The sequence below is a fragment of the Rhinopithecus roxellana genome, chromosome 8 (genome assembly GCF_007565055.1).
Source record: "Rhinopithecus roxellana isolate Shanxi Qingling chromosome 8, ASM756505v1, whole genome shotgun sequence".
In the NCBI taxonomy this organism is placed as follows: domain Eukaryota; kingdom Metazoa; phylum Chordata; class Mammalia; order Primates; family Cercopithecidae; genus Rhinopithecus; species Rhinopithecus roxellana.
In genome coordinates this window covers 92,716,707-92,734,708 of record NC_044556.1, presented here as the reverse complement: position 1 = coordinate 92,734,708, position 18,002 = coordinate 92,716,707, and the positions used below count along the sequence as shown (strand labels likewise).

General features: G+C 47.7%; 1 protein-coding gene across 3 annotated transcripts; it reads right to left on the bottom strand.

Annotated features, from left to right (window-relative positions):
• Nucleotides 1-112: 112 nt before the first annotated feature.
• On the bottom strand, nt 113-16,399 carry GOLT1A (golgi transport 1A). Of its 3 annotated transcripts, none has more exons than XM_010369796.1 (5): nt 16,191-16,399; nt 4,820-4,911; nt 3,590-3,768; nt 1,149-1,212; nt 113-450 (listed from the first exon to the last, which is right to left on the bottom strand). In XM_010369796.1, the coding sequence occupies exons 1-5, from the start codon at nt 16,213-16,215 to the stop codon at nt 412-414; spliced, it is 399 nt and encodes a 132-aa protein (XP_010368098.1). In that variant the 5' UTR covers nt 16,216-16,399; the 3' UTR covers nt 113-411. The 3 variants fall into 3 exon arrangements, with proteins under 3 accessions (XP_010368098.1, XP_010368097.1, XP_010368096.1); XM_010369795.1 differs by having other exon boundaries at nt 119-474; XM_010369794.1 differs by lacking the exon at nt 113-450 and adding an exon at nt 503-658.
• Nucleotides 16,400-18,002: the final 1,603 nt, after the last annotated feature.

The window sequence follows — 18,002 nt, the reverse complement described above, 5'->3', positions numbered from 1 at the left end:
AGGCTGGTCTCGAAGTCCTGACCTCAGGTGATCTGCCCACCTCAGCCTCCCAAAGGTCTGGGATTATAGGTGTGAGCCACCGTGCCCAGCCAAAGACACCAACTTTGAGCCCTAGACACATGCACAGCTTGGGAATTTAATCTTCACTTTTCCTCCTGTAAATATATAGTGAGGGTGTGATGCCAGCCCCAGCCCAGTCTCCTTGGGGCTCTGCGTCTCTGCTTCCTGGCAGCCTCTTGAGTTGACTTGGGGATTTGACGTCAGTTGCTCAGCTCCATCCTTCCATCTGGACTTGGGGAGGTCCAGATATGACTGGGAGTGAGTCAGTGCGGGGGACTGAGGGGGTGGTTCCCATTCTCTCTCCAGCCCCCTCAACCAATGATCCAAGTTCAAGGAGCTCATCTCTGTTGTTCAGACCATCGAGCTAGTGCCTTGAAGTCTCCGGAACAGCTGTGGGAGCCAAGAATCATTACTCTGGACAAAGGGTAGAGAGCAGATGCAATATCTAGTTATTACAGAGCTGGCCTTGAGAGCCAGGAGCTATGCCAGGCACAGATACGAGAGGGGCTGCAGGGGCTGTGTCCAGCTGGTGGTTGTGGTGGGGTGCTGGCTGTAGGGTCTCCCTGGGGTCCTCAGAGAGCTCACATTCTGCCAGGTGCTTCAGAGAAAGGGATGAGGAGGGGCAGGGGCTGGTTACCACTGGCTGTGTCTATCCCCAAGAGAGGACAAAATCTGTCACCTACAGGACAGCTTTTCCTGCTGTCATCGGCTGTCATACATTCTCTCCATGCCTGGGGCCCGCACTTAGCCAGATTCCCAGAAATCTCAGGCATGTCCCCACTGAGTCACCTAGAGTCTCTGCATCTTCATTTCTTTGGCTGTAAACAGGAAGCTATTCATAGCTACCTTCCTCTACAGCCACACTCAGCTACAACTGCATCTGGATCCCCTCCCCTCTTGGGCTCTTGTCAAATGGAGAAGGTGTAGGGGGAAGAGGAGCCTAAAGCACCAAACCTGGGCTAGGGAGTCTGAGGGGAGACAGGGGAGGGGCCACTGCCCCTGGGACAGCAGTTTTACCAGCTCCCTTCCGTGTGCTCCCCCTCACTCCCCAGGGCATGCCTGCAGGGCTGCAGGCATCATCTGCTTACCGCACCCAGGAAGGGGATGCTGCAGACATCGCCCAGGAAGCCGAAGACAACAGGGAAAAAGCCCCTAGGAGCAGAGGGGAGAAGAGAGGAGTCAGTGATGGCCCAGGAACGAAGGATAGAGGGCAGGAGGCTGACGTCCACCAAAAGGTTCAAGCTCTGGCTTCCGTGCATCAGGGGCAGGCTTGGTTCTGCACTCCTGTGTTCCGAGAGGCAGTCGAGTGACATGATTAAGAATGAGTGCCCTAGGGTCACACTCCGTGGGTTCACATCTTGGCTCTACCACTTACTGGCACCATATATACTTGGGCAAATTCCTTAACTTCTCTGAATCTCAATTTCCAACCGTAAAATGTGGCTAACTATAACAGTGTCTACATCATAAGGCCATGTACAAAGAAAAGGTCAGGAATTGCTTATTTTTATTATTGTTACTGTCATGATTATTACTCTTCTGGCCGAAAGTTTTCTTACCTTCCTGAGATCCACCTGACCCGGGTGTCCTGGGCCCTCGGCATGGGCGGCTGTTGGAAGCCGTGCTCACCGTTATACTCCCTGGTGCCCTGGCTCCCCCAGGCATACAGCCACCCCTGCCTTTGGCAACTCTGCTCTCATCAAAGACACCCTGCCAAGGCCTGACTGTGGACATATGCGTGACCCCTCACAGGACCTGGAGGTGCCGAGGCTGGCATGAGAAGAGATCCCAGTGTGTGGCGGATGGGAAGGGAGATCTGAAATATGGATTCTGGCTGAGCCATTTCCTTACCGTGGGCCTCAATTTCCCAAGGTTTCACTGCACTCTGAGGTCCCTGATAGCTATAATTTGTTTGACCCTTCTGTGTTACTGCACAGTGTCTTTGTCAAGGCTGACTTTCAGTTTCAACTATCGAATCTGCTGCTGTCCCACTCCACTTTCTAAGCCCTCCATAAATGCTAACTGTTGTCAGAATTTATTTATGGGTCTTCCTACTAAACTGTAAATTCCGTAGGAACTTTCTCCTCATTCAGTGCCACATCCTCACACCTGGCCCTGTATTTGGCATGCAGTAGGTGCTTATTATATATTTGACAATTTGAATAAGTGACTTTGAAAATGACATACATATATACATACACACACACACACACACACATATATATATATATATACATATATATATATATATATATTTTTTTTTGAGACAGAATCTCGCTCTGCCACCCAGGCTGGAGGCAATGGTGCGATCTTCTCTCACTGCAACCTCTGCCCCCTGCATTTAAGTGATTCTTGTGTCTCAGCCTCCTGAGTAGCTGGGATTACAGGCACTTGCCACCAAGCCCAGCTAATTTTTTTGGTATTTTTAGTAGAAACAGGGTTTCACCATGTTGACCAGGCTGGTCTCGAATTCCTGACCTCAAGTGATCCGCCTGCCTCGGCCTCCCAAAGTGGTGGGATTACAGGCGTGAGCCACTGCGCCCAGCCATAAAATGACATATTTGAATATGGAATAAATAGATGGCAGGTATGCGTGAGAAAATTTAAAGCCACACTTCCTGAAGTCTCTGAGGCCTAGGCTGTTCAGGCTAATCGGGGGGTTTCAGGGCTACATTCAGCAAACGGGGGCTCCTATGAGAACCCAGGGATTCCTGAGCCCCACTCCTTTCCATGATTGTAGAAGCCATCATTCTTCCAGTCTCCACTGTCCCCAGCCCACCCCTATTCTCTCCACACTACCCTGTAGACATACGAAGTCTTCCTTCCCAACCCCACTTTCTCTGAGACCCCTTCCTTCCTTTTCCTTCAGTACCCTCCAGTCTTCTCTTAGACTCTACCCATCCCTCAAGGCTTCTCTCAAGTCCTGCTTCCTCTACGACACTACCCTGGGCTCCCCTCTGAGTGCCTACAGGCCTGACAGTGGCCACACATCATGACTGAGTTCCACCCTGCCTTTTCCCAAGCCCAGGGCTGACACAGGTCAGGCCAGGGGATGACACAGGGGTCAGGAGCCAGAGCCCCCTGGGTCAAGGGCGACCTTTTTCACATACTAGTTTCAGACCTCGGGGCGGGGGCAACTTCTCTGAGCGTTGGTTTCCTTATCTGTGAAGTAGAGGATAATCCTAGAGTAGGTTGTTGTGATAAAATAAGATGATGATCATGAGCGTGCCTGGAACATGTTAGCTCACTGCCCTTCCTCTCCAGCTGGATTTGTGGGCAGGCCTCGTGTCTGCTCCCTGCACACAGGCACAGTGCTGGAAACACAGTAAGCACTCTATCAGTATTTGTTGATGGATGGACTAATCCCTCCAAAGTACCCTTCAGCCTACTTTAGGGGGCCTTTCTGAAGTGTCCATGGTTCTCATCTCTTGCAGGATAAAGTCCCATCTTCTGCACTTCCTGCTGGGGTGATCTCACCCACTCAGATGCTTTGGTGGGTCTGTCCAGGGTTATAGGGATTTGTACTCACTTGAACAGGCTGAAGAATCCGTAGGTTTCCAGGAACATACCCAGGAGGGGCCAGCGTAGGAGCACGACAACCACACCCCCCAGGAAGAAGCTGGTTCCCTTGAGTTTGTGCCGTTGGAAGAAGAACCGAAAGGTCTTCCTCAAGCCGATGATGAAGGAGAGGCCCGTCAGGAACAGCAGCTGTAGGGGAGGGAGGAGAGCGTGAAGCAAACCCACCAGCCCCCTGAGGAGTTGGAGGCACAGGCCTGGAGCCAGGTGGCGGGCAGGGGCAGGACATGCTAACTCTTTAAGACCATCTGAGCGAGGGCCGTCCAGCAATGTGGCAGAATCCCAGAGCCTTGATAAGTCTTGCTGGCTGGGAACAGGACTGCACAGAGGCAGGGGGATGGATGAGAAACTTTTGATGGTTTCTAGTTGCCCACCCAATTCCCTGGAGCCCAAGCACTTTTTCATATGGGACTTGGTTTCTCACCACACCATCTAGGGAAGATGGAAGCAGGTGGGATTTTTATTCCAGAGAAGTGAAGATTGAGGCCTAAGTAGGTTAGGCAGCCATACTGAAAGTCACACAGAACCTTCAGAGGCTCCACCACCTACAGAATAACCCTCCAGGCCCTCCCATGGATACCCTATCACTGTCTTCAGCTTGGCTCTTAATGATCCCTTAAGAGTGCCCAGGCTGTCGTCAAATTGAACTCTCTGGTTTTCTTCCAGCATATCCCATGCTTCCCCGCTCCTTCCCCACACCTTCTCTCCTGCTGTTCCAACCCCCCTGGAAGTGCTTTATTCACCTCCACACCCATTTCCTTTCCAAATTCCTCTCCACCCTTCTCCAATTCAGTGTGTCCTCTTTCCACTAAGCCCCTTGTTTCATATTAAATGTGTTTACCGTGGCCCCTGCCTTCCTCCCAGCCATGTATATCATGTTATATCTCTAGCCCTAGAGTGGGATTCAGATGGCAGGGACAGTGTCTGAGTCCCCTCAGAACCCCCAGGGTCTCCCGCAGAGCTCGGTGTGAGAATCCAGGTCCTCAGATTCTTGGTGCCGCAGGCTCTGCATCCATTTCCTGTGCCCTCCTCCACCCAGGCTTGATGATGTCTGACCCCTGGATAGGCATGGTCTGAATAAACTTGGGATTTATTTAAGGGATTTATTTAAGGACTATCCTGGCAATAGAGACTTCAGAAAGGTTGGGGCAGGGGAGTGGGGACACAGGGCTGGGGGACTCACGTTTCCAAAGGCCAGGAGCACAGAATCAAAGTACAGGAGTGTTCCAAAGAGGATGAAGAAGATGCCGAAACCGGTGATCCCCGCACCAATCTCTGCAATGGGCAAGGAGGTGGTGGAGCAAAGGGCTTTGGGGAGCAGGTGGGGACCCTGAAACTTCCCCCATTGCCACAGGACAGGTGCCCTCTGTGGGGGTGACTCCACTTCCATCCAGGAATCTCACCTTTCAAGCTCTCAGGGGATGGTGGGATGGGAAGGGGAAGGTAGGGTGGCATGAAGCTTTGTCTAGCACCTGGGAACTGTGCTGTCACTTCTGTACACCGTGGCATTCTGTCCTCACCGCAGCCCTGTGTGGAGGCTGGTGCTGCCCTCACCACTTTATACTCTCAGCCTCTTCTTGTCCTCAAAAGCCACATTATCCACATCAGTATCAGGGCTGAACATAGCATCTGCCTCCTCTGCTCCTGCCTTGTGCAACTGAGAACCACTGGAGCCCAGTCCACACTGCGCAGAAGGGAGCCACTGAAAACTCAGGACCGCCAGCCCCAAAGAGCCTCAAAACCACCCAGCTCTCCTGGTCCTTTCTCCAGAGGCTGGCCCGCCTGAGCAACTCTCCACACGGTCTCCTTTCTCCTCAGAATTGCCCTGTCTCCACTCTCCGGTGGTGACATTTCCCACTGGATTGGGAAAATAGAAGTCATAAGTTAGGAATGCATTCCTCTTCCCAGCTGGGGCCTACACCCAAGACCCAAGCCTGCACCTGCTCCCATTGTGCTCCCTCCCTCCCTCCTGCAGCAGGCACCTTGTGGGCCCCGCTACACACTCTTTGGCCAACTCTCATTTCAACCCAGTGGCTTCGGGCAGTTCTGCCGAGGTTGGACCCACACTGACAATGAGCCCCCATTCCCAAGGTTTGACAGTGAGCCCCCATTCCCAAGGTTTGACAGTGAGCCCCCATTCCCAAGGTTTGACAGTGAGCCCCCATTCCCAAGGTTTGACAGTGAGCCTCCATTCCCAAGGTTTGACAGTGAGCCCCCATTCCCAAGGTTTGACAGTGAGCCTCCATTCCCAAGGTTTGACAGTGAGTCTCCATTCCCAAGGTTTGTAAGCGTCTCAGGGCATGTTTCGAAGCTGAGTTCGATCAGAGCCGGCAAGCATAGCCCAGAAGTTCAGGACATGAAGGCCCCCTCGTTTGGTCAAGGGCTACATTTTTGACATTTTGATAAATATATTTCAGATCGCTCCCCTGAAGACGAGTTATACAATAACCGGACATACAGTTCCTTTTTTCCTTAACCCTCTCCATCACTCAGAATTGTTAATTTTACTTATCTTTGCCACTATGATAGTCAATAAATGGAAACTCATTCTGTTGCTTCGTTTTCAAATTGTTACCTTTTTAAGTTTTAAATTGTGGCAAAATGCACATAAAACGAAACTTACCATCTAACCATTTTAAAATATACAGTTCAGTGGTATTAAGCGCATCTCCTGAATTCTTCATCTTGCAAAGTTGAAACTCTACACCCATTAAACAGTAGCTCCCCATTCCCCTCCCACCAGCCTCCAATAACCACCATTTTACTTTCTCTCTCTATGAATTTTTGACTACTCTGGGAACCTCCTATAAGTGGAATCATACAATATTTGTCTTTCTGTGACTGTCTTATTTCACTTATCATAACGTTCTTAAGGTTCCTTCATGTTGTAGCGTGTGTCTGAATTTTCTTCCTTTTTAAGACAGAATAAATGGTCCATTGCTATCTGTATCCTGCATTTTGTTGATCCATTCATCTGTTGATGGACATCTGGGTGGCTTCCATCCATCTCTTACCTATTGTAAATAGTGTTACCATAAATATGAGTGTAAGAAAATATCTCTTCAAGATCCTGCTTCCAATCCTTTCGGGTATATACCCCACAAAGTGGAATTATGGAATTATACTGGATCACATGGTAATTCTATTTTTAATTTTTTGAGGAATTGCCATTTTGTTTTCTATTGTGACTGCACCATTTAACATTCCCAGCAACAGTACACAAGCGTTCTAATTTCTCCACATCTTGCCAATACTTTTTCTGTTTTGTTTTATTTTGTTTCGATAGCAGGCATGCTAATGGGTATAAGGTAGTATCACATTGTGGTTTTGACTTACATTTCCCTAATGATTAATGATTAATGATCTTTTCATGTGCTTGTTAGCTGCGTGTATATCTTCTTTGGAGAACTGTCTAGTTAATTTTTAAACAGGTTGTTCCTTTTGTTGTTGAGTTGTAGGAGTTCTTTATATATTTTGGATATTAACTATCAGGTATATGATTTGCAAATATTTTCTCCTACTCTGTAGGTCACTTTTTCACTCTGTTGACTGAGTCCTTTGACGCACTGAAGTTTTTAATTTTGAGGTAGTCTGATTGATGTCTTCTTTTTCTTTTGTTGCCTGTGCTTTTCAAGTCATATCTTAGAAATCATTATCAAATCCAGTGTTGTTATGTTTTCCCCTATGTTTTCTTCTAAGAGTTTTGTAGTTTTAGCTCTTATTTTAGGCCTTTGATCTGTTTTGAGTTACTTTATGCAGCTAGTATAAGGTAAGGGTCCACCTGCATCTTTTGCATGTGGATATCCAGCACTATCTGTTGGAAAGACTGTTCTTTCCCCATTTCACAGTCTTAATACCCTCATCAAAAATTTTACTGGACTTGTTCGAATTGGTTCTCATAACCTCTATGAAATTGGTATTATTAATATGCTTTTGCAAATAATTGTTAAAAGTGGGGGGAAATTATTCTGGTGTTTAGAGGCAGAACTATAAAAACAAAAACAAAATTATCGAGACTAAATTTACTGGCTGAGTTATATTTACACCTGAAAGAAAATGAAACAACACGATCATCTTCTGGGTAGTTAATCCATCATCTGTTGCTAGGCAGATTTTAAGAGGATTAGGATCAATTCCAATATAGAAAGAAGGCCAAAGAGCTTCTTTAAAAGAATCATCAAAAATACAGCGATGAAACCAGGTGCTCAGTGGCTCACACCTGTAATCCCAGCACTTTGGGAGACTGAGGTGGATGGATCACTTGAGGTCAGGAGCTCAAGGTCAGCCTGGCCAACATGGTGAAACCCCGTCTCAACTAAAAATACAAAAATTAGCTGGGCATGGTGGCATGCATCTCTAGTCCCAGCTACTTGGGAGGCTGAGGCAGGAGAACTGCTTGACCCCAGGAGGTGGAGGTTGCAGTGAGCCGAGATTACACCACTGCACTCCAGACTGGGCAACAAGAGCAAAACTCCATCTCAAAAACAAAAACAAAAACAAAAACAAAACAAAACAAAAAAACCAACGATGAGATCTAGCATTCCAATTATAGACTGAAACCTTGCTCAACTCATAGTCTGGTATCATGCCAGTCTTACTGGATCTCACTTTTGGCAGAAGCTGGATTTTGTTGGGACCCAGTGTAACATAATTTCTCTCAACTTATCACCCGGCTGCCCAGAATCTATTTTCTACTGAAAGCTGATTCCTTGTGTTCCTGACAAGCCTTCGTGATCGATTTGGGCTTGTTTCTTACTTCTACCTCCTCCGGCTGGCCTGAATTAAATCTCTTAGAAGCTGGGACAGCTCAGCAGAATATCACCCCATGGGTCATGATGAAGGTTGTGTTTTGTCAACATTTCCTTCCTCAGAGACAACACATTGAGAATGTAGAGTTACATCTACCTGAATTACCATGATAATTTCTTGTAGGTCAGAATATTGTGGAGGAAGACCACAGTCATCTTTCTTTAACCCGAATGATAAGTGTTTTAAGTTTTTATGCTTGTTATAAAATATCTGTTGTTGGCTTATGCCTGCCATAAAAATATCTGTCATTGATTTCAGCTCTGACTCTACACCCTTTCCTCCCGCTCAGTAGGTGTATTTGTGTGGAAATACGATGTGCACATTTTATGGGGTTTTCATTTTGTTTTGTTAAACTATCTATATGTTCATCCTGCACACACTTAAGAACAGCCTCATACTCATTTTGCAGAAACAGCATAAGTTTCTCACATTCACACGTGATGTCCATTCTATTTATTCCTTCTTCTTCTGCAGCAGCGATTCGCTGGCTGGCATAGTCATCACTCCTCCACCTGTTCTACACTCTTCTTTAAGGGCAGGTGCGATTCCAGGACTTTCCTGTGATGGGGCAGCCTTCTTTATGGGCCACACTTAGTGCTCTCAGCGCTCAGTGGGACACAAAACTCCACAGAAAAGGGTCAGAAACTGTTTCTCACACACAAGCTTCAGACCTACCTTTGCCTCTTGCTTCTGGAGTAGCTTAGCGATTTTAGTCAAGTTACCCAGTCAGAGGTTGCTCCTAAAGTTCTTTTCAGGCAGCAACCATGGCAGAAAGAGCGGAAGGGTGGGGATGTCATACAGATGCCCCCAGGAGTGACGGGCGTGCCTGCCGGGCACGGTCCCCAAGATACAGACAGATTGAGCAGCGCGCCCTCTGCTGGAGGCGGTCAGGGCTGTCACGCCTACACCCAGCCGAAAAAAGCTGGGAGGCCAAGGTAACTTCAGGGAGGCCTGGCTCTCCAGGCGCCACCTGGGAGAAGTGGAGACTCCCCAGACCTCAGAGACCAGCTTCAGGTCTCCCTGCCAAGGGACACTGATGGCTGCACTGGTGCCCTTGTTTAGCGCCTCACTCTGCAACTCCCAAGCTGCTGCCAAGAAGAGCCTACAACCACCTGATACAGACAAGCCAGGCTTCCCCGACTCCCCATTTTGTAGCTAGCTTTAAGAAAAGCCAGATTCAATGTCTTTCTTGCTCCAGAAAGCAGCTACACCTCCAAGGAAATAATATCTCATGGAGCAGGTGGATGAGTCCTTCTGGCCTCAGGCTGCGCAGCGAGTCTCAGAACATCATCGGCTTTCCCCCCCCTTTTCCTTTTCCTTTTTTTAAAGCAGTCACAAATGTGCAGGAAAGTTGCAAGTACAGTACAAAGAATATTTTTCTTGAACCATTTGAAAGTAATTGCCACCTCATACCTAATCACCCCTGAATGCTTTGGTGTGATTTTTAAAACCTCTCCTGGACACTAAGGACATGAATAGACAATTCTCAAAAGAAAATACACAAACAGCCAACAAACATATGAAAAAATGCCCAACATCACTAATGATCAAGGAAATGCAAATCAAAACCACAATGTGAGACCACCTCACTCCCGCAAGCATGGCCATAATCAAAACATCAAAACATAATAAATGTTGGCATGGATGTGGTGAACAGGGAACACTTCTACACTGCTGGTGGGAATGTAAACTAGAATAACCACCATGGAAAACAGTGTGGAGATTCCTTAAAGAACTAAAAGTAGAACTACCATTTCATCCAGCAATCCCACTACTGGGTATCTACCCAGAGGAAAATAAATCATTATACGAAAAAGATACTTGCACATGCCTGTTTATACCAGCACAGTTCAGAATTGCAAAAATATGAAACCATATATATACACATATATATACATACATATATATGTGTGTGTGTCTGTCTATCTATCTATCTATCTATCTATCTATCTATCTATCTATCTATCTATCTATAATGAACTACTACTCAGCCACAAAAAGGAATGAAATAATGGCATTCGCAGCAATCTGGATGGAATTGGAAATCATTATTCTAAGTGAAGTGACTCAGGAATGGAAAAGCAAAAATCATATGTTTTCACTCATAAGTGGGAGCTAAGCTATGAGGATGCAAAGGCGTAAGAATGATACAATAGACTTTGGGGACTCATGGGAAAGGGTGGGAGGAGGCTGAGGGATAAAAGACTACACATTGGGTACAGTGTACACTGCTTGGGTGATGGGTGCACCAAAACCTCAGAAATCACCTAAAGAACTTATTCATGTAACCAACCACCTGTTCCCCAAAAAACCTATTGAAATAAACAAACAAAAAGTTCTCCTAGACAGCCAACATACAGCCATCAAAATTGGGAAATTAATATTGATATGTGACTATCCTCTAACCCTCGGACTCCATTCAAGTTTCATCAGTCACCCAGTAGTATCATTTATAGCAAAAGATTCCAGTTCATCATTCTGTGTGGCATTTAATGATCATGTCTCTTTAAATTCTTCTGTCTGGAACAGCTCCTTGGTCTTTCCTTGGCATGAACTTGACCCTTTTGAAGATTCAGGCCACTTATTCTGTACCATCCCTCCATTTGGGTTTGTCGGATGTTTCCTCACAACTAGATTCAGGTTATGCATCTTAGGCAGAAATAACACAAGATGTGATGCTGTGTTTTTCTCACTGCATCCTGGTAGGTGGTGCACGATGTCAATTTGCCCCATCACTGATCATGTTTCTTTACTCTTAGGGCAGTGTCTGCCAGGCCCTCACCACCCCATCCCTGACCCTGCAGGGGATGCCCGTCACTCTACTTTGCCTATGGCACTTTGCACCAGGCCACCCCTAGTGTGAACACTCTTCTCACCCTGCTGGGGTTCTAACACACTCTGAGCACCCCCTTCTCTGTGTCAAACCTAATGGCTTTAAGACTGAATTGTTCAGGAAGAGGAAGGAGGGAAATAAGGAGAGAAAGAGCCTCATTCGCTTTTCAAAATTAACAATAGTGATTGATAGTATAATGAACATACTGTGCCAGGCACAGTCTAGGCACATATATGCTTTAAGTATATTAACACATTCAATTTTCATAACTACTTGTGACATAGGTACTGCTATTAGCACCATTTCACAAACAAAACTGAAAAACAGAGGTTAAGTCACTTGCCCGGGGATACACAGCATCTGGCAGAAGCAGGATTTGAACCTAGTCTCGAGCTCCAAAAAGTGACTTTTGGGTGGGCACGGTGGTTTACACCTATAATCCCAACACTTTGGGATGCCGAGGTGGGTGGATCACCTGAGGTCAGGAGTTCGAGGCCAGCCTGGCCAACATGGTGAAACCCCGTCTCTACAAAAATACAAAACATTAGCCAGTGAGTTGGCGGGCATCTGCAATCTCAGCTACTTGGGAGGCTGAGGCAGGAGAATCGCTTGATTAGATTCAGGAGGCAGAGGTTGCAGTGAGCCAAGATCATGCCATTGCACTCTAGCCTGGGCAACAAGAACAAAACTCCAACTCAAAAAACAAAAACAAAACAAAACAAAAATTAAAAAGTGCCTTTAACCAACCCAGTCCAGTCCACTTCCACAGGTAATGCTCTTGCCTTGGCCATTAATGACCTCCATGTTACCAGATCCAATGGGCAGGTGTGAGCCGTCATCTGTTAGAGCTTACCACTCCCGTGTTGAAACAGCCTTTCTCTTGGTTGTGCACATCACGTTCTTGATTTTCTTCCTACTGCTCTAACTGCCCTTTCTCTGTCTCCTCTGCCAGCTCCTACTTCTCTCTCTTCTTCTTGGGATTTGAATTGCACAGGGCTTGTGCCCAAGCTCACTCATTCTATTTCCACATGTATCCTTGTGTGTTTAATTTTGTTTTTAATTTTGTCTTAAAACTGGGGTCTCACTCTGTTGCCCAGGCTGGAGTGCAATGGCACGATCATAGCTCACTGCAGCCTTGAACTCCTGGGCTCAAGGAATCCTTGTACCTCAGCCTCCTGAGTAGCTGGGACTGCAGGCACAAGGCCACCATGCCCAGCTAATTTTTTTAAATTGGTTTTAATTTTTTTTTTTTTTTTTTTTTTGAGACGGAGTCTCGCTCTGTCGCCCAGGCTGGAGTGCAGTGGCCGGATCTCAGCTCACTGCAAGCTACGCCTCCCGGGTTTACGCCATTCTCCTGCCTCAGCCTCCCGAGTAGCTGGGACTACAGGCACCCACCACCTCGCCCGGCTAGTTTTTTGTATTGTTTTAGTAGAGACGGGGTTTCACCGTGTTGGCCAGGATGGTCTCGATCTCCTGACCTCGTGATCCGCCCGTCTCGGCCTCCCAAAGTGCTGGGATTACAGGCTTGAGCCACCGCGCCCGGCCTCAAATTGGTTTAAATTTTTTTGTTGTTGAGACAGGGGTTTTGCAGTGTGCCCAGGCTGGTCTTGAACTCCTGGCCTCAGGCGATCCTCCCACTTTAGCCTCCCAAAGTGCTGAGATTACAGGCATGAGCCACCACACCCAGCCTCTCATGTCTTTAAACATACCTTGTATGCTGATGACATTGATGTCTCTCTTTCTAGTCCATGCCTCTCTTTGGGCTTTGAAACTCCTATCTAGCTGCTTACTTGGCATATCTACCTGGTTTTCTCTCAGCCATCTTGAACTGGGCTAATCTTGAATCCCAGACTGGGTTATTTATCTTCCTTCCTTCAACTTACGCCTCCCTTGGTTGTCCTCAAATGAGTAAACATGTCACCACCGCCCACTCCACCACTTAAGGCAAAAGCCCACCCTTCCCCCATGAAATTCGCAGCTAAGTTTTCTTTTCTTCTCCCAAGATACATGTTGAAAGCTGTCCATTTCTTTCCATTCTTACCACCTAATTCCCAGCCACGATCATCTCTTTCCTGAACTCCTGCAGCAGCCCCCATTTGGCCTCCTGCTTTATTCCTGTGCCCTCCCAGTTTTTCTCCACACAGCGCTTAAGGGTCTTGAAAAACATACAACCTGATCATGTTAGCATACTGCCTAGACTCCTTCATGGCTGCCCACTGAAATGAGACTGCAGCAGAGCTCTCTCATCCACACCACGGCTCACAGGCCCTGCCTGGTGGGGCCCAGGCCTGCCTGTCCACCTTATCTCCTGCCATTGTCACTCTTGCCTGCCATGCTCCAACCACACTGTTCTCCATGGCTTCCATGTGAGCTCTTTTGGCTCAGGGCCTTGGTACATGCAGTTTCCTGGTTTGCAACACCCTGCCTCTCACTTGTTACTTGACAATGCATCCTCATCGTTCAGGTCTCAACTGAAATGTCAGTTGCTCAGGGAAAGCCAGTCCACTCTGTTCCCTGACCTAAATCTGGTTCCCTCATTTCTCTCTCTCACAGGACTTGCTTATCGTTTTTGGCAAGAGTACATTTACTTGCAGGCTAATTGGTTTAACAAAGTGTCAGCGTGCCACTGGGCTGAGGACCCAACCCACCTCTCTCTATATTTTTATTCACCAGGTCCATGGTTCTCAACTGGGGTGAGGGGATTGTGGGGGAGAGTGGGGGGCAGGATGGGAATTTGTTTCCCAGGGGACACTTCACAATGTTTGAAGACATTTTTTATTGTCACAGCTTGGAGTGGGGGTGCTACTGGCATGTAGTGGGTAGAGGCCAGGGATGCTGCTAATATCCTATAATGTGCAGGACAGGCTCCCACAACAAAGAATTATCCTGCCCCAAAATGTCAGTAGTGGGGAGGTGAGAAACTGTGCCTGCCCTTGGTGATCTCTTGGTTGCTTGTGGTCCTAAAGACCATGAATATGCAGATTATTCCCACATTTCTGTCTCCAGCCCAGGCCTCTACCTGGAACTCCAGACTCAGATACCCAACCGCCTACCTGACATCTCACCTGGATGTCTAACAGCACAAACCAACTCAACACATCTAAAGCCCAATTCCTGCTTTCCCCCCACTCAACCCTTCCCATTGCACAGGCTAAAAAATATACAAGGCATTCTTGACTTCTCTTTCTCTCACACCCTACATCCAATCCATCCGCAAATCCTCAACACTTTCCTCAAGGCAGATCCAGCATGGACCACACCCCACTAATCCCCTGCTAACACCTTGGTCTCCTCCACCTTCACACACTCAGGACTGGCTTCCCTGGCTGGGCATGGTGGCTCACGCCTGTAATCCCAGCACTTTGGGAGGCCGAGGCGGGTGGATCACTTGAGAGATCAGGAGTTCAAGACCAGCCTGGTCAAAGTGGTGAAACCCCATCTCAACTAAAAATACAAAACTTAGCTGGGTGTGGTGGTGGGCGCCTGTAACCCCAGCTACTTGGGAGTCTGAGGCAGGAGAATCACTTGAACCCAGGAGGTGGAGGTTGCCGTGAGTAGAGATCCTGCTACTGCACTCCAGCTCTGAGCGACAGAGTAAGACTCTGTCTGTCTCAAAACAAACAAACAAACAAACAAACAACAACAAAAAAAAAAAAACAAAAAAACTGGCTTCCCTGCTGCTACCTTCATACTTTCACAGCCTATTCTCAACCCAGCACCCAGAGTGATCTTTTAAACATAGAAATAGAATGCATCACACCACAGCACAAAACCCTCCGATAGTTTCTTATGTAAATAAAGCCAAGGTCATTACCATGGTCTATCAGTCTCCAGTGTCCTGAGCCTTCAGTGACCTCCCTGACCTAAACTGTTAGGATTCTCCCTACACCTCACTTTGCTCCAGGTACACCTGCCTCCTTGTTGTTCTTCAAACACACCAAGTATGCTAATGCCTCAGGGCCTTTGCACTGCCTGTCCCTGCTTCCTGAACATTTCCCCTCCAGAGAGCTGTATGGCTTTGCTTTCTCACTTCCTACAGATCTCTGTACAAAGGGCACCTTCTCAGTGAAGCCTTCCCTGACCACTCTATATAAAATAGCGACCCCTCCTACCTTGAACTCCATAGCCTCCTCTTATTTTATTTTCATCTGGAGGACTTATCATCTTCTGATACACTACATACTTCTTTCTGTTAATTACCTGTCTCCCCTCTCTAGAACGTAAGCAGGCAGTTGGTTTCATTTAATGTTGGATACTTTGTGTCCAACACAGTGCTGGGCACACAGCAGAGACAAATCTGTTGAGTGAACCGAAGAATGTTGTCACCAGTTCTCAGATGAAAAACCAAGGCTTAGAGGCTTTAAGTAACTCACCCAAACGAAGCCCACAGAGCCACGGTTCTTCCCACGGCCGCAGACCTGTTCCAAGACCTCCTCCCTACCTCTTCCCCGAAAAGAAGGGGAAGGATGTTTAGGAGTGAGGGTACGGTGGTTTGGGCAGGGGAGTGGAGTTTAGTGTTTTATAAGAAGCCCCCAGGGCCACAGGAGACCTTGATGGTGTGGGGAATGATGTCTGAATGGGCAGAGGCCTCCTGAGTCCACCTTTGCGGCAACCCAGTTCTAAGAACCCGGGATGGGAAAGGGGTCAGTGTGACTGGGGAACCTACCAGGTCCCCTGGGCACCAAACTCTGGCTACCTGTGGGCCCTGAGCAACTCCCACCCTCTGGAGAGCAGGGAGCCACACCCCACCCTGCCTGCTGCCCTGGGGTGCCAGCACAGCAGCTCCCAGCCCCTGGCTCCAGAGGTCACGCTTGTAGGTTTCCTAGTGACAGCGAGCCCGGCTGGGAGAGAGAGCGAGCCGGCACGGAGCCTGGCCTGGATAGCCCATTGCAGCCCCGCTCCCTCCACTCACTCTGCCATTCGGTGATGGAGATCATGCCGCACTCAGGCTGGGGGGCCTTCCGCTTGGAAGTGGGCAAGTGGAGCGTGGCCCAGAGGACTCAGCTGGTACATGGTCACGGGAAGCTGACTCTTGGTTAAGTTGCGAAATGAGCCTGTGGCAAATCATTAACTCCCCCTCCAACCCCCGCCCCACCCGCGCACACCACGCGGGTGCTTCTAGTCGCCGACTCCCTCCTCCCGTCTTCCGGTAGGGCAATGCCCTTCCACCTGCCGCGTTCGCCTGGGGAAGGCACCGCCCTCCTGACCCTTTCCTCACACCACCCGGTGTTCTGCCGGCTCTCGTCTGCCCCGCGAAACTTAGATTGTATATGGAAGCATTGGGATCCTAGGAGGTGCTCAGGTTTCTTGCTTGGTTTGGTGGTGTGTGAAGAGTTGGCATCCGCACATCCCTTTGGGAATGTACTAAATTAATCTTGAAAGTCAAGCTTTTTGCTCTCTGCTATTACACATGCTAGGCCCTGGGAGGCAATGAGCGACTGAGTACAAAGCCTGTTGCTGACCTAATGGCAGAGCCAGATCCGGTTAAATCAATGGCAAAAGCGCCATGGGGGAAGTTAGACATGAAGAGCTTGGACCTCCTTTCCCCAAGCGTCGTCCAGCTTTGGACTTACTGTGAGGTCGAGCTATGGAAGACAAAGCCCCGAATTTGGGGTTGGGGCAGGACTAGACAATTCAGGGGGCCTGGTTCGAGTCCACCTACCAGCTGTGTAGACATGGATTCGTCCTTTCCTCCTTTGGGTCTGCAAAAGGAGGAGCAGTTAGTTCCTCACATCCTTTTTTCCCCATCGCAGAGCAATGGTTCTCAATGCTAGGAGAGCCAACATCCACTTTGCAATGTCTCCTCTATCCAGAAATGAAGAAATGAATTTCATAGATGATATGACTAATCTACATACATCATTTAAAAATGCAAATAGGCCTGGCATACCAAACGCATCATGTCAGCATTTTGGGAGGCAGAGGCAGAAAGATTGCTCGAGCCCAGGAGTTTGAGACCAGCCTAGGCAACATAGTGAGACCTTGTCTCTACAAAAATAAAAATTTAAAAATGAGCCAGATGTGGTAGTGCCTGCCTGTAGTCCCAGCTACTGGGGAGGCTGAGGTAGGAGGATTGCTTGAGCCCAGGAGGTCGAGGCTGCAACGAGCTGTGATCAAGCCATGCACTCCAGCCTGGGTAACAGAGTGAGATCCTGTCTCAAAAACCAAACCAAACAACAACAACAAAACCAAGGAAAGCTGACACAATTAAAATTAAAAAAAAGGATAAATTATAATAAAACATGATGTCTTTCAATATATAAACACTCAGGCAAGACTTACCAGAAGGCATAAATGAAATAGGCAGATTGCTTGCACCTACACATAATATATGTTGGAATTTAAGAGAAATAGAAGACGAGCCATTCTGTGCAAAAACAAAAATCACACACATGCAAGAAAATGAAAGAGTAGCAGGAAGTGAACACTAGAAATAAAAACTGCTAGGTGAGTAATGACAGACCAGATGTACTTGCATATGATAAGAGAGGGAAAGCATCTTAACTGAGATAGGGATGACACAGCAAGGCAAATTAGAGAGCACAAGGTAGAGATAATATAGGAGTATGATGCGCATGCAAAGGAACTGAGTCTTACGTATGTGTGTATTGTCAAAATAGTTCCCATGGAATGGGGTCGCCATGGGGTACCACAACACATCGACCTCTGTCTTGAAACATATCAGTGTTGAGATAAAATTCAGTCTCTGGGATCTTAAAAGGCC

Bases quoted from the DNA above. Each gene is read 5' to 3' on its own strand.
- GOLT1A (XM_010369794.1), bottom strand. From the start codon at position 16,215: ATGATCTCCATCACCGAATGGCAGA. The intron at 3,769-4,819 runs GTGAGTCCCCCA...CCTCCCCTACAG, and splicing joins TGCTCCTGGCCTTTGGAAAC to CTGCTGTTCCTGACGGGCCT. The intron at 659-1,148 runs GTAAGCAGATGA...CTTTCTCTGAAG, and splicing joins GCATCCCCTTCCTGGGTGCG to CACCTGGCAGAATGTGAGCT.